A 25661-nucleotide genomic window follows, 5' to 3' on the forward strand; every position below is an offset into this window, starting at 1 on the left:
TGCAACGCCACGTCAACGCTGTATATTTGAGTTCGGACTGCAGGCAGAGAGCCAGAGAGAGAGAGAGAGAGAGAGAGAGAGATGGAAGAAGAGGAAGGAAGTGAAACGCAGAGAATGGTGAAGGAGAAGGCCGCTGGTGGTAGCAACGAAAGGGGAAAGCCAAAAGTGGTGGTGATAATGGGGCCAACGGGTTCGGGCAAATCGCGGCTCGCCATTGACCTTGCCTCCCACTTCCCCCTCGAAATCATCAACGCCGATTCGATGCAGGTACTTCACGTCTCTCACTTCTTCCACTCTTTCACAAAGCAGTCGTACTCGTTTTCCTTATGGATGAAGCATCCTCCATTTCAGTTATCATGACTTTGATTCGCCGGATGTTAGGTTTACCGGGGACTGGATGTTCTCACCAATAAAGTTCCTCTTCAAGACCAGAAAGGTTCTCAATCTCTCTCTCTGTCTCTCTCTCTGTATATTGGTGTGTGTATGTGTTAGATTTTCTTTGAATTGCTTTTCGATGTCATTGATTTTTGCGTTTGTTTATGGCATCAGGAGTGCCGCATCATCTTCTGGGCACGGTTAGCCCTAACCTCGAATTCACAGCGAAGGATTTCCGGGATTCTGCTATTCGTGTCTGTCTCTCTCTGTCTCTATCCCTATCTCTTACTAACAAACACACAATCTGGAAGCTAGTTTTATTGCGCTGATTTTCTTACCCCCTCCCTTTTGCTGCTCCTTTTCTTTTTGGGTAAATAAAATGATGATGAAAAATTGGTGTTGCAAATAGGTTTTGGATACTTTGCAAAGGACTCCAGGGTTTAGGTTGTTAAAATATTGGACATTTGCGGTATTTGTGTATTGCTCTGCATAAGCTTCTATTTTTATTCCTACAAAATGCATTCTGTTGAGACCCTTGAGTAGATTTTCTATAAATTTTTATGTTTTTTTTTTTGGGTTTTTTCCCCTCTTCTTTTCGTGTCTGTGGTACTATTTTGGTGGCTTTTGAGCTATGATACTCCTCATTTACTGATATAGGCTATATGGGTAGTTACATGAATTTAGGTTGCCAATCACCTCTCTCCATTACCTTCTTGGGCCCCCCGCCGTGTGGGTTGGGTTTGGGAGGACTACAAGCACTGTGCATTTGTATCCAAATTTGGTCTTTGTTTAAGTTGTGCCAAACATTCACAGTGCTTAAGGTTATATAATGCTAATTATGGTATGATTGGATGGCAAGTGCCCTGTGACATTTTGTTTGATGCAGCCCAAATATTTTAAAAACACAAAAAGGCCCAAGTCCAAATTAGTATCAAGCAAAGAAGTCCAAATGAAGCCCAACTTGTGGAAGTTTTTTTTTTTTTACTTTTGCATTATTAAGTTAGGTGTGTCTTATGTGTGTGTTCTATTAGCTAAGTATTGAGTGGGTTTAGTGCTAATTGTGTGGTTGTACTTAATTTAGGTATTGAGTGGGTTTAGTGTTAATTGTGTGGTTGTACTTAATTTCCTAGTTTTTTATAGCTTATAAAATGTATTAGAGATCACACATTTAAAAAACTAGTAAATGTGTGAAGATTCGAGCGAAGACGAAGAAGATCCAATTTCGCTAGTAAATAACCAAAGGCCTAGAGAAAATGACTATCGTATGAAGATTGAAATTCCACAATTTGATGGTCTATTCTTGATCGAAGAATTTCTCGATTGGCTGGTCGAAGTAGAAAGTTCTTTGATTACTTGGGAACAAAAGAACACCTGAAGGTCAAATTGGTGGCCTATAGACTCAAAGGAGGCGCGTTAGCTTGGTGGGACTAGTTACAATCAGCTAGGATTTGGTAAGGCAGAAACAAAGTTCAAACTTGGTGTCAAATGAGACAATTGATGGTCGAGCACTTTCTTCCCCCCGATTACGAGCAAGTACTTTTTAGTCGCTATCAACATTCTCGGCAAGCCTATTGAACAATACATGAGTATGTTACTAAATTTCACAAACTTGTTACACGTGTTGACATCCGTGAATTTGAAAATCAGAAGATTTCGAGATTCATTGATGGACATCGTGCCAATATTCAAGACAAGATGCTTAAGCAGTCGCATAGTACTTTGTCTAGCATCATTCAACTTGCTTTGAAAATTGAAGCACAACTCAACAAAAGGGGAACCCGTAACCCAATGCTATCGCAATCTTCTACACCACCACAAAAACCAGATTTGGGCAAAGGAAAGATTGTGACAAGGCCACATGATGAAACAGCAAGGACAAACCCCTCTTAAGAGCCAACCGGTTGCACGACCGCAAAGGGAAACAATGAACAAGTCTAATTCCAATGACCCTTATGCTATTCCAAGGGGAAACAAATGTTACTGTTGCAGGCAGACAAGTCATTACTCTAACCAATGTCGTCAGAAAACCAATCAATTTGGCTACTCGTGATGATGACATTAAAGAAGTCTATCCGAAAGATGATGACTTTGAGGAAGAAGCGAAACTTGAAAAGCTCACTTACGAAGATAAAGGTGTATCATTAGTGATCAGGTGACTAATGTGACAGAATGGGATTTTGATAAGAGAGAGCTCGCTCGCAATTTAGTGAGAATTGCGTGGGAACTGGTAGATTAGAAGGAAAGAAAGAAAGAATGGAGGGAGAAAAATATAGAGAAAGAGAGAGAGAGATCGAGAAGATGAGAGGGAAATTGAATCAATTGAATTCCCAAAAGACACTTCTCTTGGTCGCAAGGGTTGGTTATATACTTACCAAGCCTTGGCGCCAATATTTGGATTACATTTGAATTTTATCCATGTGTTGTAACTGCCTCTCTACTCCATATTGCAATAGTACCCCTTACCCTTTTATTGTAGTAATCTCCTTATTTACATTATAGTCTCGTGACAAATTCCCCCCCTCTAGAAACATTACTTGTTCTCAAGTAAGTCACAAAAGTCTGGCTGCCCTCGGAAACGGCTTCAGGAGGTCGGGAAGGTACTCCAAAGTGTTGTTTTCAGGGTGGAGATTGGACTAACGGACTAACACCTCAGTTATAGGTGCCTAATGCTTGTAGATTATTCTCATGTCCACTATAGCTATGGGCTCCGACTCTTGTTGTGCAGGTTGTATTGCTGAGGGTAGGACAAAACTAACTGGATTGGTGCCCGGGGAAGGTTTGAGGAGTGACACATGGAACATTGGGTGTATGTGAGACCCCTTTGGAAGTTGAAGTCTGTAAGCTACTTGTCTCACCTTGGCTATCACTTCATAAGGCCCGTAGTATTTGGGACTCAACTTAGTAACTGATTTAGGGGAGAAAGTCTTCAGTTGGGCTTGCCCCAAAGAAAATGCGATTTTGCACGAACAAATCAAAGATGATCTTAACAAAGGCATGGTTCGAGAAAGCATGAGTTCAGTAGTCGTACCTGCACTTCTAACTCCAAAGAAAGATGGATGTTGCAGATGTGCGTAGATAGCTGGGCCAACAAGATTATGGTACGATATCAATTTCCTATTCTTCGATTGGATGACATGCTTGATAGATTGGGAGGATCAAAATTATTTTCCAAAATTTATTTACGAAGTGGGTGCCATCTAATTCGTATCCGTCCTGGTGATGAATGGAAGACAATGTTCAAAACTCATGAAGGGTTGTATGAGTGGCTAGTCATACCTTTTGGTCTGTCCAACACTTAAGTACTTTTATGAGGTTAATGAATCAAGTATTTCAACCTTTCATTGGGAAGTTTGTTGTTGTATACTTTGATGATATCCTGATCTATAGCCATGGCGAGGAAGAACACCTTCTACATTTGAAGGAAGTCTTTGAAGCATTACGGGTAAATAAGTTGTATGCCAACCTAAAGAAATGCAGCTTTATGATAGACAACCTAATTTTCTTGGGCTTTGTTGTGAGTTTTGAAGGAATCAAAGTTGATCAAGAAAAGGTGAAAGCTATTCGAGAATGGCCCACACTGAAGACAATTACTGACATTCGGAGTTTTCATGGCCTTGCAACTTTCTACAGATGGTTTGTGAAAAACTTTAATACCATAGCTGCACCACTTACTGACTGCTTGAAGCAAAAGCAATTCGTTTGGATGAAGGCAACATAACAAAGTTTTGCAATTTTGAAGGAGAGACTTACTAATGCACCTGTCCTGGCACTTCTTGACTTTGACAAACTTTTTGAGGTTGATTGTGAAACTTCTGGGGTAGGAGTTGGAGTAGTTCTGTCTCAAGAAATGAAGTCGATGGCCTTTTTTAGCGAAAAACTCAGCGACGCAAGGAAGAAGTGGTCAACATATGAGCAAGAATTGTATGTGGTTGTTCGCATTTTGCAATAGTGGGAACCATACCTTGTACAAAAGGAATTTATCCTCAACACAGATTGTTAGGCTCTCAAGTATCTCAACAATTCTTCCAAGGTCAATCGGATGCATGCTTGGTGGATTGCCTGTATCTTGAGATTTACTTTCTCACTTCAACACAAGTCAGGCCAGTTGAACAAAGTCGTAGAGTTTTGTTATTGACAACAGTTTAAAATGAAATAATTGGTTTTGATTATTCGAAGGATTTATATGCAGATGATGAAGATTTCAAAGAAAAATGGCAGCAACGCATTAACGGGGTTGCAGATAAACATCAAATACATGATGGTTTTCTATTCCTTGAAAATCGTTTATGTTTTCCTCAAGGATCTCTCAGAGAACACATTATTCAGGAGTTACACGCTAGGGGACTAGGAGGGCATATGGGGTGAGACAAGACCATTTCATTGGTTAAAGCTTGATATTTTTTGCCGCATCTCAAGCATGACGTCCAGAAGTTTGTCAAGCGTTGTTATACATGCCAGATTGCAAAGGGACAAACTCAAAATGCTGGGTTGTACATGCCACTTCCTATTCTTGATGCCTTTGGGAAGATTTTTCCATGGACTTCATTCTGGGATTACCGTGAACACAAAGAGGTTTAGACTCTATCTTTGTTGTGGCAGATCGTTTTTCTAAATGGCTCATTTTATTCCTTGAAAGAAAACTTCAGATGCCACCCACATTGTTCAACTATACTTTCGAAAGATTGTTCGTTTATATGGATTGCCAAAAATAGTAGTTTTTGATCGCGACATCAAATTTCTCTGTCATTTTTGGTGTACTTTGTGGAAAAGATTTGATACAATTTTACAGTTTTGCAACACCTGTCATCCACAAATAGATGGGCAAACTGAGGTTACCAATCGCATGCTAGGCAATATTTTGCAATGTTTGATCAAAGAAAACCCTAGACAGTGGGACAATGTCCTACCACAAGCTAAATTTGCCTACAACCACATGCCAAATCGTTCCAGTGGCAAATCTTCATTTGAAGTTGTTTATATTCGTCCTCCATTGCATACTCTAGATTTGGTTCCTTTACCAAAGCTACCTGGAATGAGTATCATTGTTAATCATTTGATTGATAAGGTGACCAATGTTTATGGAGAAGTCAAGAAATTAGAACAGTTCGTTATAAAGTACAAGACCATTGTTGACAAGCACAAAAAGTTCAAATCTTTTGGTGTAGCCGATTATGTCATGGTTCATTTGTGTAGAGAACGACTTCCTACTTGGGAATACAATAAGCTTAAGAAGAAGAAGATTGGTTCTTTTCGCATCCTCCAAAAGATTAATGATAATGCTTATATCATTGATCTACCATAAAGTTATGCAATTTCTAAGACTTTCAATGTTTAAGACTTGTACGAGTACCATGGTCCATAACCGATACCTTGACCAACTCAAGGTCGAGTTGTTTTCAAGAGGGGGAGATTGATGCAACCCAAGACCAAATATTTTAAACACAAAAAGGCCCAAGTTCAAATTAGTATCAACCAAAGAAGACTAAATGAAGCCCAACTTGTGGAAGCTTCTTTTTCTTTTTTTTTTTTTTTTTCACTTTTGCATTATTAACTTAGGTGTGTCTTATGTGTGTGTTCCATTAGCTTAGTATTGATTGGGTTTAGTGCTGATGCGGTCACCAATCAAGACTCGGCCCAAGGCCGACCCAACCAAACCGGAACAATATTACCAGAATAGTATTTTAATACTTCATATGTTTTAGAATTTTATTTGATTTAGGATTTTACTTTATGTTTTTATTTGATTTAGGATTCTACTTTATGTTTCTACTTGATTTAGGATTCTACTTCATGTTTGATTAGCGTTTTATTTTTATTAAAATTCTAGTTGACTTTTACTTAGGATTTATTTCTATTAGGATTCTAGTTGGATTTTGTTTACAAATATTAGAGAGATTTGGATTAACCAAATACTATAAATATGTCTAGGATCTAGAATTTGTAATCAAGTTTTTTTCAATCAAATTTCAGTAACCTATTTGGGTTTTTTTAGCAAAACAGTCTTGTTTTTGAATCTTCTTGAAAGCTAAGCTTTGGCCATTGAAGTTTGCTCTTTCAAGGATTTATTTTGGTGTGTTTTTTCATACATGCTGCGTCAGGTGGCATCAGAGCGGTAAATCAACCAATCAGATGACCAATTTTGAAGGTAACAGTAGCAACCAATCTCGTGACGGTGATTGGGGGCTGTCCGCGGTTTGGAGAGCAATCGAAGAACAAAGGGAAATAACTCGTACAATTGAGCAACAATTGGAGTGAATTCGCAACCAATTGGGCATTTTACAACGAGTTAAGGATAATCGGAACCGGATTAATGGGGTGAATTAAGTCGGCTACGTTAAATCGGGGAGACCAGCCATTAATCATGTCCTTATTAATCCTAGAAGAGCAATGATGGATGATAGTGACGATGAGGATGATCTTGGTCATATGATAGCCAACCCTAGTGGTAAGGGGGTTAGGAGGAATGCGCAGCAACACAACCATTGGGGAAACGATAAGTATAAACTAAAGAATGACTTTTCGATGAGTTTGGAGCTTGATTTTGATGAGGTTGTTGTCCCAACAACCACAACATTTGCAAACTCAAGTCTGATTTATGCTGCTAACATGACAGAAACTCCAATGTATTGACTCATTCATACTGGGGTATTTTCCAATCTTGAGGGCTCAAGCATTGCTTCGCAACCCAAGGATGGTGGTGTGTCACGGTGTGACAATGTCGTTTGCCTTAGACCAGTGAGGATTCAGAATAGAACGGAGTTAAAGAAGAATGTTGAGAAAGAGGAAGAGAGAAGAGGGAGATTATAGAGAGAGAGAGAAGAGAGAACGCTAGGGGAGAATAATTGGAAACTCTTCTATTGTTTTTGCATGGCTCTCCCACAAAGCTGGGAGAGTTGATATACTCGCTTGGGTGGGTGCGAATGCAGCAGAATGCTCCCCATCGAGCGGTTACAACTATAACTTTTGTCCTTTTCCTAGGGCCTATCACGTGGCCCTTTGATTCTAACAAACTTACAGCTGGAAATTGAAATACAATACTAATAGCAATGCAACAATAGTCCTAACAGCAAGCAGTAAAGAAATAAACAAAAATTTAAAATAGCATAGTCGTGACAATTTCCCCCCTTCAGACTTTTCTTGTCCTCAAGAAATGCTCAGGAGACTTGCAGCCATTGGAAAACGCTACAACAAGGTAGGTAGGTACTCCCAAGTGTCGCCATTAGTGCCTTCAGGTCCCCATTTTACTAGAACTTGGATGAGGGGAACTCCTTGATTGTAAACCACCCTTCTATCCACTGTAGCTTCTGGTTCTTTCCGCTCGTCTTCCTCTTTCGGCAGTGTGGGTAACTCTGGGTTGGTCTGCTCAACCCCAGTGGCCTTCTTCAGCAGGGACACATGAAATACCAGGTGTATTTTAGTTCCCTCAAGTAGCTGAAGCTTATATGTCACCTTTCCTTTCCTATCTTGTCCGTTATAGTGAACGGACCAAAGTACTTGGGGGTCAATTTATTCACTAGTTTTTGGCTGATGGACTTCAAATGCGGATATTGGAGCCTCAAATACACCTGCTCTCCCACTTCCAACTCTTTGTCGCTTCTCTTCCGATCAACAAATTGTTTCATTCTATTCTTGGTTGAAGCCAATTCCTGTTTTAGCTGTTGCAAGACCACTCTCCTCTACTGCAAGTATTCCTCCACCGATAATTCCGCAAATGGTCCTCCTACAGCTGGTAATAGCGGGGGCTTATACCCATAAAGTGCCTCGAAGGGAGACATTTTTAGAGAAGTGTGGTATGTGGAATTATACCACCATTGAGCCAAGGCCAGCCACCGATGCCAATGCTTGGGTTGTCTAATACACATGCACCTTAAGTAAGTTTCCAGCACTCGGTTAACCCTCTCTGTCTGCCCATCCGTTTGTGGATGGTAAGCTGTTGACATATTGAGTTTAATTCCCATAGATCCCATTAGTTCCCGCCAGAAATGGCTTGTAAACACTTTGTCCCGGTTTGAAATAATGTTGCTCGGTACTCCATACTGAGTAACCACTCTGTCCACAAACACCCTGGCTACTTCCTTGGCTGTGTAAGGGTGTGCTAACCCAATAAACTAAACAAATTTTGTAAACTGGTCCACCACTTCCATCACGCTATCTTTACCTTCTGACTTGGGCATTCCTTCGACAAAATCCATTGCCATACTAGTCCAAGCTCTTTTCGGTATTGGCAGGGGGGGCTGCAACAGACCTGGGTAGGACACATTCTCCAGCTTACACCTCTTACATATGTCACATGCCAGCACAAACTGCTTGACGTCCCTTCTAAGGTTGGGCCAATAGAATATCTGTTTAACTCTGAGGTAGGTGTTTTGGATACCCGAATACCCCCCCACTGGTGATCCATGTAGAGTTTGCAATATTTTCTGCTTGAGGTTTCCTCCACCCCCGATTACAATCTTGCCTTTAAACCTCAGCATTCCATCAGTTATGGTCTATCCGTCGACCCCGTTAGGTTCCACTACCACTTCTTCTAGTATTTTCCTTATCTTTTCATCATTGGCATAGTTGTCAATAACTTCTTGGCACCATAGTAGTGATCGTTGCCGAACTTCCTTCCTCTTGGCACCTAAACAATGCATTAGCAGCCACATTTTCTTTGCCCCGCCTGTACTGTATCAAGTAATCAAGCCCCATCAGCTTGGCCATACCCCTTTTTTGTAGTTGAGTGTGTAATTTTTGTTGTAACAAAAACTTAAGGCTTTCATGGTCAGTTTTAATAATGAATCTACCTCCTTCCAAATAGTGCCGCCACTTCTCCACAGCTAATAAAACTGCTAGGAACTCCTCATAAATACTCAATCCCAAATGCCTTGGGCCTAAGGCTTGGCTAAAAAATGCCAACGGTCTGCCTTTCTGAACTAACACAGCCCCAATGCCAACCCCACAAGCGTTCGTTTTCAGTATGAATGGTTCATTGAAATTTGGCAATCCTAAGGTTGGGACTGCACTAATTGCTTCCTTAAGTTTTTGAAAGGCTACGTCGGCTTCCTCTCCCCACTTGAAGTTCCCTTTCTTAAAAAGTTCAGTCAACGGTCTACTCATCACTCCATATCCCTTCACAAACCTCCTATAATTGCTGGTTAACCCAAGGAACCCCCTCAATGCTTTTCGGGTTGTGGGCTTAGGCCAGTTGATCATGGCGTCTATCTTCTTGGGGTCTGTTTTGACCCCCTCTCCAGATATCAAGTGATCCAAATATTCAACCTGTTCCTGGCCAAAGGAGCATTTAGACATTTTGATGAAAAGCTGGTTGGATCGGAGGACCTCTAGGGTGGTTCTCAAGTGTTTCAAATGCTGGTCCAAGGTGGGGCTATAAACAAGAATCTCATCAAAGAACACAAGTATGAATTTTTGCAAGTAAGGTTCAAATATTCGGTTCATGAGCGATTGGAAAGTGGCTGGGGCATTAGTGAGCTCGAAGGGCATCACAAGGAACTCGAAGTGTCCATGGTGGGTCCTAAAGGCGGTTTTGTGGACATCTTCCGACTTCATTTTAATCTGGTGGTAACCTGACCGAAGGTCTAGTTTGGAAAAAATGTTGGTGTTCAATTCATCCATTAGATCTTCTACTAGGGGTATGAGAAATTTATCTTTTATGGTTATGGCGTTTAGCTGGCGGTAGTCCATGCAAAACCGCTAAGAACCATCATTCTTCTTAACTAAGAGCACTGGTGAGGCGAATGGAGAATGGCTAGGCCTTATGAAGGACTGGTTCAACATTTCCCTCACCATTTTTTCAATTTTCGACTTCTGGGTGGGAGAGTACCTATAAGCTCTGATGTTCACAGGTTCAGAATTAGGCTTAAGGTTGATGGAATGGTCAAGGTTACGGGTAGGCGGTAAGGTTTTAGGCTCAACAAAGAGATCCTCAAATTCCAACAACAGTTTATCAATAAGGTGCTGAGAGTATACCTGGCCTTGCCTGTCCCTCCATGAGGACTGCTGGTTGACAGGTTGAGCTCCCCCATCACCGCCTCCTCTAGTCTTTCTTCTACAGCTACAATCGAGAACATCTGAGTCAGCTTATTCCAGTTGTTCCTGAGGGTTTTGTGCAACCTCTTCCCGGTTATCATTTTACAAGTGCTGGTTTCTCTTCCCCCTTTTAGTGTCATCCTTCTCCCACCTTTATCAAATGAGACCTCCATTCGATTGAAGTCAAAACTTATGGGGCTCACCCCTTTCATCCAATGAACCCCTAGGACCACATCACAACCACCCAATTGCAATAGCCTAAGATCCGCCTCAAACCCTTGTCCTTCCATATCCCACTTAAACTTGTAGCAAGCTGAGTTGCTTAGCACTTTGCCCTCGTTAGCCACTGTCATACTCAAGGGTAGAGTGTTAAAGAGTGGGCACTTCGAGTTTCTGGCCATATCCTCATCAAGGAAGCTGTGGGTGCTTCCGCTATCTATCAGAATTAACAAGCTCTTTTCCTTCACTCTACCTTCTACTTTGATTATCTTATTGTTGGTCACCCCTTTCAGTGCGTGGACCGATATCTCACCAATGTTTTCACCCCCGGTCCTCATCTTCTTCTATTTCATCCCCTTCTTCTGCTCCTACCTCCCCTGTACTTCCCCCTAGAAGCAGTATTTGTCTCCTACATTGGTGTTCCGGAAAATACTTATCCCCACATCTGAAGCACAATCCAGATTATCTCCTCCGGTCCATGTTCCGGCCTGATGATTGAGGCATCCCCTGTGGCCTGATCATAGCATTACCCCCTGTCCAGTCACGATTCACTCCCTTGCCACCTGAGTGGGATGCCCCCCCCCCCGGTTTTAGCTTGCTGCCTCTGTTTTCTCATCAGGGCTTCCACAATCATTTCTTGTAGCCTAGCACTTTCCACTGCCTGTTCTACCGTTCTAGGCCTGATTATTTTGACCATTGGTCTTAGATCATCACTTAGGCCACTCAGGAAGCTGGACACAAAATAGGCCTCCGATAGGTGTGGGTCTTGACTGCTCATAAGAGACCTGAGCTCCTCAAACCTCTTCAAGTAGATTTTCAACTCTCCTACCTGCCTTAGTTTGTTGAATTCTTCAACAATGTCCGACATATTTCTCTCCCCAAACCTTTGACACAGTTTTTCAGTGAACTCACCCCACGTAGGTTGACCCCTTATGCTGGTCCAACCTTGGTACCAAGCATCAACTACATCATCAAAACAAGCAGCTGCTAGTGACACCTGCCTTCCTTCTAGTATGTCATACCATTCAAATATCATTTCGCACTTCCTTACCCAGCAACGAGGGTTGCTCCCCTCAAAAACTGGTATCTCCATTCGAGGCATGGGAAATCCCATTTGTTGGCGCGGTCCCTGCTCTCGACGACCCCTATCCTGCATTATCCCCACTTCCTCATCCTGGCCACTCCCCTCATCAGGAGTTACCGGACTGATATGACCCCTGTTGTGTCGTAATAGAGGTTCGGTTCTATCACGAGGAGGGAATTCGGGGACCATACTAATTGGGTTTTTACGTGTGAACATCAACATGAATTATTGAAGTTGATTACCTAGCTCCTCCCTCATATGCGCCATCTCTTCTTGCATTTGAGCCAGTGTACCATTCTGCTTTTGATCGATCGCCATGATCGCTTCATGGTTACGACCATTTCCCAGCTCGAGCTGGTCGACTCATCTCTGAACTTCAGACATGAATGAGCTGACTTGCTGCAACTGGGTCTCCATGTTCTTCATACGCGTACCTTCCGCCATGGGCTAACCACAATCCCAGCTAAGGTCGAGCTCTGATACCAAATTGTCATGGTCTGACAATGTCGTTTGCCTTAGACCAGTGAGGATTCAGAATAGAACGGAGTTAAAGAAGAATGTTGAGGAGGAAGAGAGAAAAGGGAGATTATAGAGAGAGAGAGAAGAGAGAATGTTGGGGGAGAATAATTGGAAACTGTTATATCGTTTTTGCATGGCTCTCCCACAAAGTTGGGAGAGCTGATATACTCACTTGGGTTGGTGCGAATGCAGCAGAATGCTCCCCATCGAGCGGTTACAACTATAACTTTTGTCCTTTTCCTAGGGCCTATCACGTGGCCCTTTGATTCTAACAAACTTATAGCTGGAAATTGAAATACAATACTAATAGCAATGCAACAATAGTCCTAACAGCAAGCAGTAAAGAAATAAACAAAAATTTAAAATAGCATAGTCGTGATATGATGTTTCTTCTGATCGGCTTGGGACTGTAAAGGAGATGGAGGTCATGATAGCAAATCCTTCTACAGTTTATTCAAGCTCTGGCATGGTTGAATCGAAGGCAATAGGAACATATTTATCTTCGCAATTGCAAAAACAAGATGGTCACATGGGTCCCTTTGTGGATAGGGGTGTTGGATATCCCAGGCTAGTTAACTCGGGTAGTGCAACTGCTTTTGATATTAATCTGAAATTAGATTTCGAAACTAAGAATGTTGTAACAGCTGCTGCTATAGCTAATCAAGTGCTTAGACCAGAGGAGGATTCAAGTATCAATATTTTAAGTGATGGAGAGACTACTGGTAGTCATGGAATAAGCTTTTATTCGAAACAATTGCAAAATAATGCTTCTCCAGGCAAGAAAAATCTACAGATGAATTCGAAAGCTGTTGAGGAGTCAAAATAAAGAAAGCTAATGAAAGGAGGACCTGTGATAAGATTTACCAGATTAGAGAAGCGCTCAAGATGGAATGTTCAACGTTCTCAATCTAACAGTAATAATACAATGGAAGCAGAGGGCAACAAACATGGCGATGGTTGGACCCATGCCAATGAAGATAAGGCTAAGAAGGGGAGGAATGTCTTTGCTCATGTTCTCTTAGTAGAAAAGTTCAAGCGGTTCAGGAAGATGCAAAAACAAAAGTTGCACAAATAAGAAGTACAAGGCGACAGCTGACAAGCATAGGAAGCACAAGTTATTTGAGATTGGAGATGAAGTTATGATGTTCTTGAAGAATGAACGGATTCTAGCAGGACAACAGAACAAGCTCAAGTCAAAGAAGTATGATCCTTACAAGATTACAAAGAAGATCAATGATAATGCTTATGTTGTGGATTTGCCTAATCATATGGGTATTTCCAAACATTCAATGTGGCTAATCTCTCTTTGTACTTACTGAACGTGGATTTGTCCTACCCAGATCAAAATTCGAGATCGAATTTTTTCTCAAGTAGAGGTGAATGATGCAGTCACCAATCAAGACTCGGCCCAAGGCCGACCCAACCAAACCAGAACAGTATCACTAGAATAGTATTTTAATACTTCATATGTTTTAGGATTCTACTTGATTTAGAATTTTACTTTATGTTTTTACTTGATTTAGGATTCTACTTTATGTTTGATTAGAGTTTTATTTTTATTAAAATTCTAGTTGACTTTTACTTAGGATTTATTTTTATTAGGATTCTAGTTGGATTTTGTTTATAAATATTAGATGGATTTGGATTAGCCAAATACTATAAATATTCCTAGGACGTAGAGTTTGTAATCAAGTTTTTCTTAATTAAATTTCAGCAATCTATTTGGGTTTTCCTAGCAAAACAGTCTTGCTTTTGCGTCTTCTTGAAAGCCAAGCTTTGGCTATTGAAATTTGCTCTTTTAAGGGTTTATTTTGGTGTATTTTTTCACACACGCGCTACACGCTGCGTTAAGTGCTAATTGTGTGGTTGTACTTAATTTAAGTATTGAGTGGGTTTAGTGCTAATTGTGTGGTTGTACTTAATTTCCTAGTTTTTTAAATGTGTGATCTCTAATACATTTTGTAAGCTATAAATAACTTATTTGGTTGCACTTGTAAATCATCTAATCTTGAATCAAAATACATTTGTTTTCTTAGTACTTCTCTTTGAGAATTGTTTTTCTCTTTGTGAGAACGCAAGTTAGAGCGAAATCTAGCAAGCCGCTGTGTCAATAGTCTGAAATTTTGATGAGGATTAGCTTCGTCATGTCTTTGTTGTCGGAAGTTATTGTTTGGTCCACCAAGGAAGTGTTGGAATTGTTCGAGTCAAGGTTGTAAGCATTGCTTCCATATTCTGTAATCTTCCTTCAAATGCATCTACTAATTCCTTTGTCGCTGACCTCTGGTTGGTTTCTTCGCGTGACATTATTTTTCTCTTTTCTTTTTCTCTCCTTTTTTGGGGGGGCCTTTTTTCCTTCTTTTTTTCTCGTCTTTTTTTTTTTTTTTTTCCCTATGTAAGAAACAAACTCTCCAAACAATAAGAAAAAAGGGCCAAGAAGACTCCAAAGTATATTTAGGATTTTGTTTGGGGTTGAGATATGATATGGTAAGGTAGTTGTTGGGCTTTGATTTTGGTAGATATTGGGCTTGGATAGTAGAGGCCAGGGTTGAAGTGTTTGTAAAGGTTAGTGACAGTAAGTTTGGTCTCAAGATGGGAATAGTAGAAGAAAATGTTTTTTTTTTCTTTTCTTTTTGGAGATAGTGGTGATTTGTAAAGATGTTGAAAATGGAAGTAAGGTGACGGGGGTGGTGATGGAAATATCTTGGTGATGTTGAAGTAGTAACTAAGAAAGCTCCGGCTAATATAGAGGAAGGCTCTGATACCTATTGACGCAGCGGCTTGTTGAATTTCGCTCTAACTTGTGTTCTCACAAAGAGAAAAAAGAAGAACAATTCTCTAAGAGAAGTACTAAAAATACAAATGTATTTTGATTCAAGATTGAATGCTTTACAAGTGCAACCAAATGAGTTATTTATAGCTTACAAAATGTATTTGAGACCACTCATTCAAAAAACTAGAAAATTAAGTACAATCATACAATTAACACTAAACCCATTCAATACTTACATTAAGTATAACCACACAATTAACACTTAATCCATTCAATACTTAGCTAATAGAACACACATAAGACACATCTAACTTAATAATGCAAAAGTTAAAAGAAAAAAGAAGCTTCCACAAGTTGGGCTTCATTTGGTCTTCTTCGGTTGATACTAATTTGGACTTGGGTGTTTTTGTATTTTTAAAATATTTGGACTGCATTGAACAAAATGTCACTGGGCACTTGCCATCCAATCGTACCATAATTAGCATTATATAACCTTAAGCACTGTGAATGTCTAGCATAACTTAAACTAACACCAAATTTGGATACAAATGCACAGTGCTTGTAATCTTCTCAACCCCCCAAACCCCCGGCAGGCCCAAGAAAGTAATGGAAAGAGGTGATTGACGACCTAAATTCATGTAACTACCCACATAGCCTATATGGGTAAATGAGGAGTATCATAGCTCAGAAGCCACCAAAATAGTACCACAAACACAAAAAGAAGAGGTGAAACCCCCCCCCCCCCCCCCCCCCCCCCCCCAAAAAAAAAAAAAAAAAAAAAAAGTTGTCTTATTAAGTTAGGTGTGTCTTGCGTGTGTGTTCCATTAGTTAAGTATTGAGTGGATTTAGTATTAATTGTGTGGTTGTACTTAATTTAAGTATTGAGTGGGTTTAGTGTTAAATGTGTGGTCTCTAATACATTTTGTAAGTTATAAATAGTTCATTTGGTTGCACTTGTAAGGCATCCAATCTTGAATCAAAATACATTTGTATTCTTTGTACTTCTCTTTGAGAATTGTTCTTCTCTTTTCTCTTTGTGAGAATGCAAGTTAGAGCGAAATCTAGCAAGTCGTTGTATCATTGTTGGGGACCTGGGGTGATATGATAACACTTTTGAATAATCTGAGGATGTAGCTAAGAGTCATTTAATCATTGTTGGGGACCTGGGGTGATATGATAACACTTTTGAATAATCTGAGGATGTAGCTAAGAGTCATTTAAGACATTTATTATCTTGTGAGATTTGTTGGCAACGTAATACAATGATTAGCAATCTAAAACCTTAAGCAGTACTAGGTAGACCTGGTTGGATTATTATCATCATTGTTTCTTTGAGAAGGGATGGAGGATCGATGCCTTGCTTTAGTCTGTTGCCTGTTGAGCCTATAGTCATCAAAGTAAAAGAGCAGTGGGAGTTACTCAATTTAAATAGTCATACAAATACAATGGAAGCTATATACCTACTGAGACGCCTAATGGAAAGGTATCGGAATCATCAGAAGGACCTGCATATGGTGTTTATAGATCTAGAAAAGGCCTATGATAGGGTCCCTAGAGAAGTGTTATGAAGGGTTTTAGAGAAGAAAGGAGTCCGAATAGTCTATATACAAGCCCTTAAGGACATGTATCACGATGCAGAGACAAGGGTCAGAACATGCGGAGGAGATACTGAACCGTTTAAAATTACAATGGGACTGCATCAAGGTTCTGCATTAAGTCCATATTTATTTGCTTTAGTAATGGATGAACTCACTAAAGACATTCAGATAGAGATGCCATGGTGTATGTTATTTGCAGATGACATAGTGTTGGTGGATGAAACAAAAGAAGGAGTGAATACTAAACTGGAGTTGTGGAGAAACAATTTAGAATTTAAGGGATTTAAATTAAGTTGAAAGAAAACAGAATATATGGAATGTAAATTTAGTAAGAATGCAAGAGTGGAGAATATTATAATAAAATTGGAAGACCAAATCTTACAAAGAAAAGACCATTTTCGATATTTGGGATCAGTGATTCAAAAAGATGGAGAAATTCACGAGGATGTCACACATAGAATTAAGGCAGGTTCGCTAAAATGGAGAAATGCATCGGGGGAGTTATGTGATGGTAAAATTCCATTAAAATTGAAAGAAAAATTTTATAAAATAACTATAAGACCAATCTTGTTGTATGGCTTAGAATGTTGGGCAGTCAAAAATACCAGTATGAGCAAAAGATGAGCGTAATGGAGATGAGAATGTTAAGATGGATGCGCGGCTATACAAGAAAAGATAAAATTAGAAATGAGGTTATTAGAAGTAGTGCCAAACGAGGAGAAGATGAGAGAGACTATACTAAGATAGTTTGGTCATGTGAGAAGGAGACCAAGAGACGCTCCTGTGAAGAGAGTTGATGAAATGGAACAATTATTCAAAAAAAGAGATAAAGGCAGACCAAAAAAGATTTTGGGAGAGACATTAAAGTTTGATTTGAAGTGTATGGACCTAAATGAAGATATGACAAAAGATAGAAATACATAAAAGTTTAGAATTCATGTAGCCGACCCCACATAGTGGGATAAAGTCTGGATATGTTGTTGTATACAAATATAATCTCCTAGATGCCTTAGATGGTGCAGTAAACTTATGGTAGGAGATTCCAATATTTTACTGATACATCAACAATAAGGCGAAAAATAAACAAGTGAACTCCAAAATGAATGGAGTTAAATCAGGGATATTTCCTCTCATTCCATATTCCATGCTTTAATATCTGTGTTGAAGGAAATCTTAATGCAAGAAAAAGAATATATATATATTATTTGTGTTGATGGAATCTCTACTTTTCTTTTTGGTTTTTCAGGAAAAATAAAAATATATTTGTTTTTGCAGCTTATTGAAGATATACTGTCTCGCAATTGTGTACCCATCATTGTTGGAGGAACTAATTACTATATCCAGGTAAGATGGTTGTTTTGTTCTGTGATTCTATGAGAACAAAGGTCAAAGTCATAGGCTCACAACTGTAAAGAGTCAACTGTAAAGAGTTATATATAGAGGTGCAATTTGCAAGCACAATCAGATACATACCAGGATTCTCACGATAATGAAAACCAATGTGTTTGACTTTCTAGTGATGGTCTCATTAAAAGGATTGTATGAATAAGTTGACACTTGTTCTTTTCATGAGGAGATTATATTTAGTGCTTCTTTGGCATTACTGTGAAATTTTTATTGTCATGAGAATCAGTTTTATGAAAAGTGCCTTTGCAAGAATCACTTTCACGAAGAAGTAATTCAGTGTTTGGCCAGATCAACTGAGAAATGCTTTTAAGGTTGTTAATTGTTATATGTATTTGGCTAGTGATTTAGAAAAATTATTTCAATAATCAAATTATTAGAAAGGGCATTGACTGAAGTGCTTTTCTAGTACTATTCAGATATAAAAGTTTGTTTAACAATTTTTTTAAAATTTTTATGATTAATTATTATTTTATTATAAAAATCTATTGCTTTTTTGTGCTCTATAGTTATATTTAAATTATTAGAATAAATAAAAATATAATTACTATTTTGAATTCAACGTAGTAATGACTAATGAGCATTATTAATTAAAACAAAATTATATGAAAATTATTTGTAATGATGGTATAATATTGAAATTCAACCATATCCAAATTAGAAATGGCCATAAAATGAAAATTGTAAATGGTTTTAAATCTATACAAATATCCTAATCAAAATTATAACGAAATGTTCCAGGCAAAAATTACGAAAAACCACCATGAGCGTTGGTGAGAGGAGCATGATATATGATCGTACTATGAATGGTTTGTGAAGACATGGATTTTGTGTTGACTGATTTGTGAAGATATGAAACAAGAATCAAATTTGATTGATGAGGGTAATGTTTGGAGTTTTAAATATTGATTGGGGGTAATTTTGACTAAAAAGAATATTATTTTTTCCTCTTTTGCTTCACAGCAAGTGTTCAAAATTTTTGATTCTGCTCCATAGCAGGAAAATAGTTTTCACTGTTATGTAAAAGTGCATTAAATTTTGGCCAAATAGAAAAAAAAAAAAATACTAAAGCACTTTGTTAAAAAAAGAAACACTTTTCTGATGTCTACCACATAGCCTTCTAGAGGCTTAAACCACCTTCTATTTTAGCTTTGATGCAAAGAAAGATGCTATTTGTGCCCTGCCCTCTTGCATGCACGTTCACCATATTTTGATGAATCTGATGCTACATCACTCCATCTTCTTGGAAGCTTGGTATTATTATTTGTGATGTACTGTATTCTGTAATTTCTTGTTATTTTCACATGAAACAAATTATCTTTGTTGAGTAGTTTCTTGTTGTTCTACATAAGTTCTGCCCGTTATGTTTTCTTTTGTATTGATACAGAAATCTGTGGTTGGCTTAGAATTGCCAAAATGAAATCATGTGTCTTTGGTTGGTTATGTTACGTTATTGTTCTTTCTTTTCACTGTGCAGGCAAGACTTAAAATTTTTTAGTTTATTTATATAGATGTAAGTTTCCTTCTTAGACTGACATTGCTCTGGTTAGGCTCTGATGACTCCATTCCTTCTGGATGATTCTCTTGAAGATATGGATGAATATTGCCCAAGTGACTGCACTGGTAAAAAGCAAGTCTGATGGTTCAAAATTTTATACATATCAATTATAATACGGTGATGTTATATATCTGCTTGCTATATGTAGGAGATAAGCAACAAAATTCTGAATTGGAATCAGGTCTTCTAGCAAGTCTGAGTTATGATTATGATTGTCTTAAGGATCTTGATCCAGCTGCGGCTAATAGAATCCATCCCAATGATCAGAGAAAGGTTGGGGTCTCTCCTAGTTATTTATTGGCTCTATATCATTCTTATATACATGGGATACAGTGAGTTCTAAATATAGTATGCTTCTCTTTTGATAGAGTTGTCATTCATTGAGCTTATATTTGATAAGCTGCATTTTTTAATGGCATATCCTATATGAAATAATTTGGATTTTTGCATTATTTGGTTGGAACCTGTGCAGATCAATCAATACCTAAGCTTGTATGGCCGTTATGGTGTTCTTCCTAGCAAACTTCTTCAGGGAAAAGCTATGGAGGTTTGTGTTGCTAATTGACTTGTATATGATTATCTTTGGTCATTGCTTTACCTGGCTTCTTAGCTTCTTTGGATTACAATATTTATTACTTTGAATTATTATCCGGCATAGGAGCTAGCTTTATTCTCTGTTTTCCCCCTCCCCTCTTTGAAATTTGAGAAGAAATAGTCTTAAGTGTACCCATGCCATTTTGTAGGTTGATGTGCGCTATGCATTATGACTTCCTATATAACTGGTTGCTTGCTTCTGCTACTGTGTAACATGCTAATGAGATCTTTGCAATCTAAAACAAGGGTGGCCCACTAAATATTATTTTGTTTCTTCTTTTTGTTAATTCCAACTATGTTTTTATCATTTATTCTCATATTTTTTGGATAATAAAGAAGGATCCACATGCTGACAGAGTATTAAATGCGGAAATTATTGTATGAGTTCATTGTAGGTAAAAACTTGTAGGATTCAGTTGAGTTACCTCTAATGCATGAGGCTGCCCACTTTGTGAGGATTGGGAGAGGATAATTTTTTGTACACAGTTTTTCCTTGCTCTGTAAATAGGCTGTTTCCACAACTTAAACCCTAGACGTTTCAATCAAAAAAGAGCAACCTTACTGTAGGCTTCAATTGACTGAAAGGGGAAAGATGGTTACTTGCCACTTCATTTACTGCTTTTGATTATTGTCTTCTATTATGGAATGGGAATTCTTCTACAGAATAGTTAATAATTGAGTTCACAAGATTAGTTGAGTTCATAATATGCTCTGATTATCTTGCTTGTGCCAGGGCAGAACTGGGGTCGAGCACAAAATTTCAGATACAACTGCTGCTTTATATGTGTGGATGCTTCTCTCCCTGTGCTGGACAAATATGTTGAACAAAGGGTTGATCGCATGGTAGAAGCTGGTTTACTTGATGAGGTTTTTGATATATACAACTTGAATATGGATTATACTCGAGGTTTGCGGCAGGCTATTGGTGTTAGGGAATTTGAGGATTTTCTTAAAGCTTACCTCTTTGGAGGTCAAAATGGCAATGAAAATGGACTGAATCACCTTCAAATGTGGCCAAACAAAGATGATCAGATGTTGAAAGAAAACATGACGATAATCCTGAATTCCTTGGTTGAGAATCAACTAAATGTTTGCTTGAAAGATGCCATTGACAAAGTAAAAATAAATACCCGAAGACTTGTTCGTCGTCAAGTAAGCATATTAACCCCGTCTAAGCTTTTGTGTTTTCATTATGCCTATAATGTTCTTTTCTTTATTTCTTCTTTCTTTTCTGGATACTGAGTGGGTGTAGAAGTTGGAATTCTGGTCCCTTTGAATGACCTTGAGTTGTTGGGTGCGTCTTGTCTATACCACTCCAAGTAGCAAAGTACCAGTGTAGGTGAAACCAATATGTGTAGACATTTCAAATTATGTATGAGACCAGGAATTATCATGTCAAAGCACCCCAACAATGATTGCAATAATGGTATCTATATGGTAAATTTCTTCATTAAGAATAAATGTGGTCAAATTCTTACTTGTTAGAATTGAAAAAAATGAGCAAATATGGTAAAAATTCTTTAGCTTTCGATGGTTCCATTCAGTATGATAGGTTTTTATGTAAAAGCATTATATAAACTGTTTTGACTTCATAGTCAAGGAACTTTAATAGGGGTGGCAATGGTATCTGCCAAATGGGGAGGGTTTGGGTATAAAAAATACCCATGGGGAGGGCATAGGTGAGGTTTTTAAAATATATGTGGAGTACAGGTAGGGTGGCAAGGATAGAGTCCCTTTCCCATGACATACCCTATTATAGTGTTAATCTAATTATGTAGATTCTGAAAAAAAAAGCCTATCAGTTGTATTTTCACAAACTTGAAACCTAACCTAGTTATGGCCTCTCTTGCTTCTCACCCTCTCCACTAACAAACCAAGGTGCTATTTTTATTACTTAATGTATTGAACAATTTAAAATATGCAATAGTTGTTTTTTAACCTTTTTGCTTGCATTAATGTTTGATTCCTTTGCTATCAGATTGTTGTGAAGTTATTTACATTATAAATCTAAATTTGTTAGAATGAAATATATCAAATATATGAGTACCTATTACCCTACAAGTACGGGGACGTGTGATTAAACAAAATACACTCCCTCCCAATTATTATCCCTAAAGCTGAAAGAGATCTCTATTTTGCTTTAATCATATATGTGACACGAGCACCATTAATTGCCAATCTTCTCAAAACTACCTTGGTTCTTTTTTCCACAAATGTTTGACGCCACATACAAACCTTTTCTTATGTTGAAATGGCTGCAATCAACTTGGTTGTGCTATAAATTCCTGAAGTTTCTAAAATAGTTGAGAATCTTATTGAGTTTTTCATTTAAAATACTTTTTTTTTAATTGATATCATTTGCCAAGCACTAATGCCTGTTTGGTATCCAGATTAAATACTGATTGGATAAAGTTATGCACGGTATAAAATAGCAATGAGACTAAATAATTATATCATATGTTTGGTATCCTAATTTTAAGGAGGTACACTTAAATTAATCCTATCCCATGTTTGGTATAATTGATCTTGAATGAGGTATAGTTTGACATTAATTTTTTTTTTTTTTGGGGGGGGTGGGGGAGGGGAGGACGGAGAGAGGGGCAAAACTGTCTGTCCTGCATAGAAAATTAATCCCATCGAAGTGGGATTATATAATAACTGCAGGGAAGGTGGGATAAAATAATGTTAGACTTAAGTTATCCCTTTTCTTTTGAGATGTCAAACATAGTTATGCCTTGTCATGTGGTAATACCACCCCTTATCTGCATACCAAACAGCCCGTAAGAAACTTGATTCTTGAGTTACGTAATAAGTTTGTTCCTCTACCAATGGCCATGGCGACAATTTGACAACTGTTGGCTAAATATCTACGCACAAGTTTAGCATTATCAGCTTCTGTTCTGCACAAATGGCATTCAATCAAATCCAAGCGTGCAGTAGTTTAAGAGATTGTAGCTGTGTGTCTATGATCAAATTTATCCCTAATTCTGGCTCTTAATACTTTGAAGGATATTACTAGTTGTATTTTTTGTATATCTACAGAAGAGGAGGCTTAACCGACTGCAGATGCTGTTTGGCTGGAATATAAATTACGTTGATGCTACTGAATCCTTATGTATGTGCCTCGAGTTTTAAACTTTTCCAGTAAGCTTGTATTAAATGTCTCTTCCAGGTGTTAATAGTAGGTTAAACGTTCCATATAGTAGGTGCAACGAACGATTCATGGGCAGCAAACGTGGTTGAACCTTCTTCAGGAATAATCAGATCTTTTTTAAGCGAGGCCGAGGACTTAGTGGACAACTTGGGGGCCAGGACTAGTACTGAAGGACAGGAATTGATCCAAAGGGACTTGTGGACTCAATATGTGTGTAAGGTTAGCTATAAATTGTGATACATCTGGCATTCATTTCTTTTTCCCTTTATCTCCATTTGTTTTTATATGCTATGATGGTGACTGGGTAGGGAGCATGCCTAATCCTGTAGTTGGCTTGTTATTTTCGCCCTGATAGGCTTGTGGAAATCGGGTGCTCAGAGGCGGCCATGAGTGGGAACAACATAAACAGGGCCGGGCCCATCGAAAACGCATATCTCGGCTTAAGAAGTCCGGATGCTTTATTGAGTAGTTGCAGTATGAACTTGGCTCCAACGACTTTCAAGAATATGGTACTGATACGGCACAGGCTTGGATAGGTTAATGTTAAAAGGTTGGATATTGATTAGTGCATTACTGCGATTGTTTTTCCCATTCAATTTTAATTTCCCCCCTGTTCCTTCTTCCTTTAGGTTTTTTTCCCATGGTTTTTCATCTGTACTGTACAGCAGGGTAGAACCCAAAACTGGCCCTTATTTGGGCAGCCTTAAATTTTGTTAGATATGATATGATGTTCTAAATATCTCTCAGGTTGCTATCGCCAATAGCAATTGGTGCTCTTCTTTATTTTTAAAGCCACGTTTTTCATCCTAGTGATGTATTTTGGTCAGTTGCAATTAATATGTTTCTGACCGTTCAGTCTTGCTCTTGCGGATTCGGGCTCAAGTGAATGCATTTAAGGATCTGGTACGAACTTGGACTTAAAAAAGATCACTAGTGATCTTAAATCTGTTGTCATATAAAAATAATAATAATAATAACAGTGACACTTAAAAACAATGGGTTAGTAGGGATACGAAACGTCTTTGGTATTATGATTTTTTTTTTTTTTCAATGGATTTGGGACTATGATTCCAACCTTGCAGGTAAAATTGTTGCATTAAATTTTTATTTAAGAAAAAATAATATAGTAAATCAATAATAAATTGAGAATGGAAATACTTAGTAATTAATTTTATTATTACGATATTATTATTTGAAGGGTAATAATAACCATTATTATTATATGGGTAATGTGCATTGTTTTTAGTTTTAAAATAATTTTATTTTAGAACATGATTCATTTATTATTAATTAATAAAATTATTTTAAAATTAAAAACGATACACTTTTATCTAAAATTAAAAATGTTTATTAAAATTTAATCATTACTTTAAGACAATAAATAACATTATCTTAATCTTAATAATATCTAATTTATAAAAATATGAATCCCACGTTTTAAGTGCAGGCTAGATCAAACCTATCAGTATTATATTGGCGGAGCTGGACTTTCACGAGCCTCACGATAATGTAAAATATTTCACACTTCTATCTTTATTTTCTGGTGTTTATTTATATTATAATTTAAAAAAAAAAATTAATTACGTGTATATATGTATGAATCATGAATATATATATATATATATGAATGCATGTGTATATGTGTGTCCGTATGTATGTATATTTGTGTGTATATATTGGCAAAATATATTTTTTAATCATGTAGTAGTATTTTTTTTCATTTAAACATTCGAACATTTTGTTGTTTCAAAGACGTCAATGAACTTATAATTTTGAGACAATTGTACTTCTAATATTTTTTATTATTTTAATTATATCATTAAATTTATAATTTCAAATCAATTGTATTCTTGAATTTTTTTATTATTTTAATTATACATCTAAATTATATAATTTTGAGTTAATTGCATATCTCGACAAATTTATTGAGAACAATAAATTTAGAAGTATAATTGAAACAACAGAAAAGTTTAGAGGTATAATTGATTTAAAATTACATACTTTAAGAGTATTTTTGAAACAACAAAAAATTTGAGTGTTTAAATGAAAAAAAAAAATACAAATACAAGAGCTAAAATATGTATTTGGCCATATATATTTATATTAATGTGTATTTTGTGTGCATGCATGTGTACGTATGTGCATTTGTATTTTTGCATGTATATCTCTGCGTATGCATGTAAAAACATGTATGTAAATGTATATGTCTTTATTTATGAGTATATTGGAAAGGACACTCCCAAAGGTTTGGTAAAATTTTTGGCATTTGAGAAATAGTAGTAACTATCCCTACTATTAAATAAAAAAGATAAAATGACTAATTTACACTTCATTGTGTCACTTTTCTCTTCTAATCA

General features: G+C 37.6%; 1 protein-coding gene across 4 annotated transcripts; it reads left to right on the top strand.

Moving 5' to 3' along the window:
- Nucleotides 1-24043, top strand: LOC127803973 (tRNA dimethylallyltransferase 2). 4 transcript variants are annotated; one of them, XM_052340682.1, is made up of 11 exons: nucleotides 1-267; nucleotides 352-436; nucleotides 550-627; nucleotides 17870-17938; nucleotides 19549-19621; nucleotides 19705-19829; nucleotides 20029-20103; nucleotides 20889-21302; nucleotides 23193-23265; nucleotides 23354-23523; nucleotides 23660-24043. In XM_052340682.1, the coding sequence occupies exons 2-11, from the start codon at nucleotides 398-400 to the stop codon at nucleotides 23771-23773; spliced, it is 1230 nt and encodes a 409-aa protein (XP_052196642.1). In that variant the 5' UTR covers nucleotides 1-267; nucleotides 352-397; the 3' UTR covers nucleotides 23774-24043. The 4 variants fall into 4 exon arrangements, with proteins under 4 accessions (XP_052196642.1, XP_052196634.1, XP_052196618.1 ...); XM_052340674.1 differs by having other exon boundaries at nucleotides 2-267; nucleotides 382-436; nucleotides 550-575; XM_052340658.1 differs by having other exon boundaries at nucleotides 3-267; nucleotides 382-436; nucleotides 550-629.
- Nucleotides 24044-25661: the final 1618 nt, after the last annotated feature.

Source organism: Diospyros lotus, chromosome 1 (genome assembly GCF_014633365.1).
Source record: "Diospyros lotus cultivar Yz01 chromosome 1, ASM1463336v1, whole genome shotgun sequence".
NCBI classification, from domain to species: domain Eukaryota; kingdom Viridiplantae; phylum Streptophyta; class Magnoliopsida; order Ericales; family Ebenaceae; genus Diospyros; species Diospyros lotus.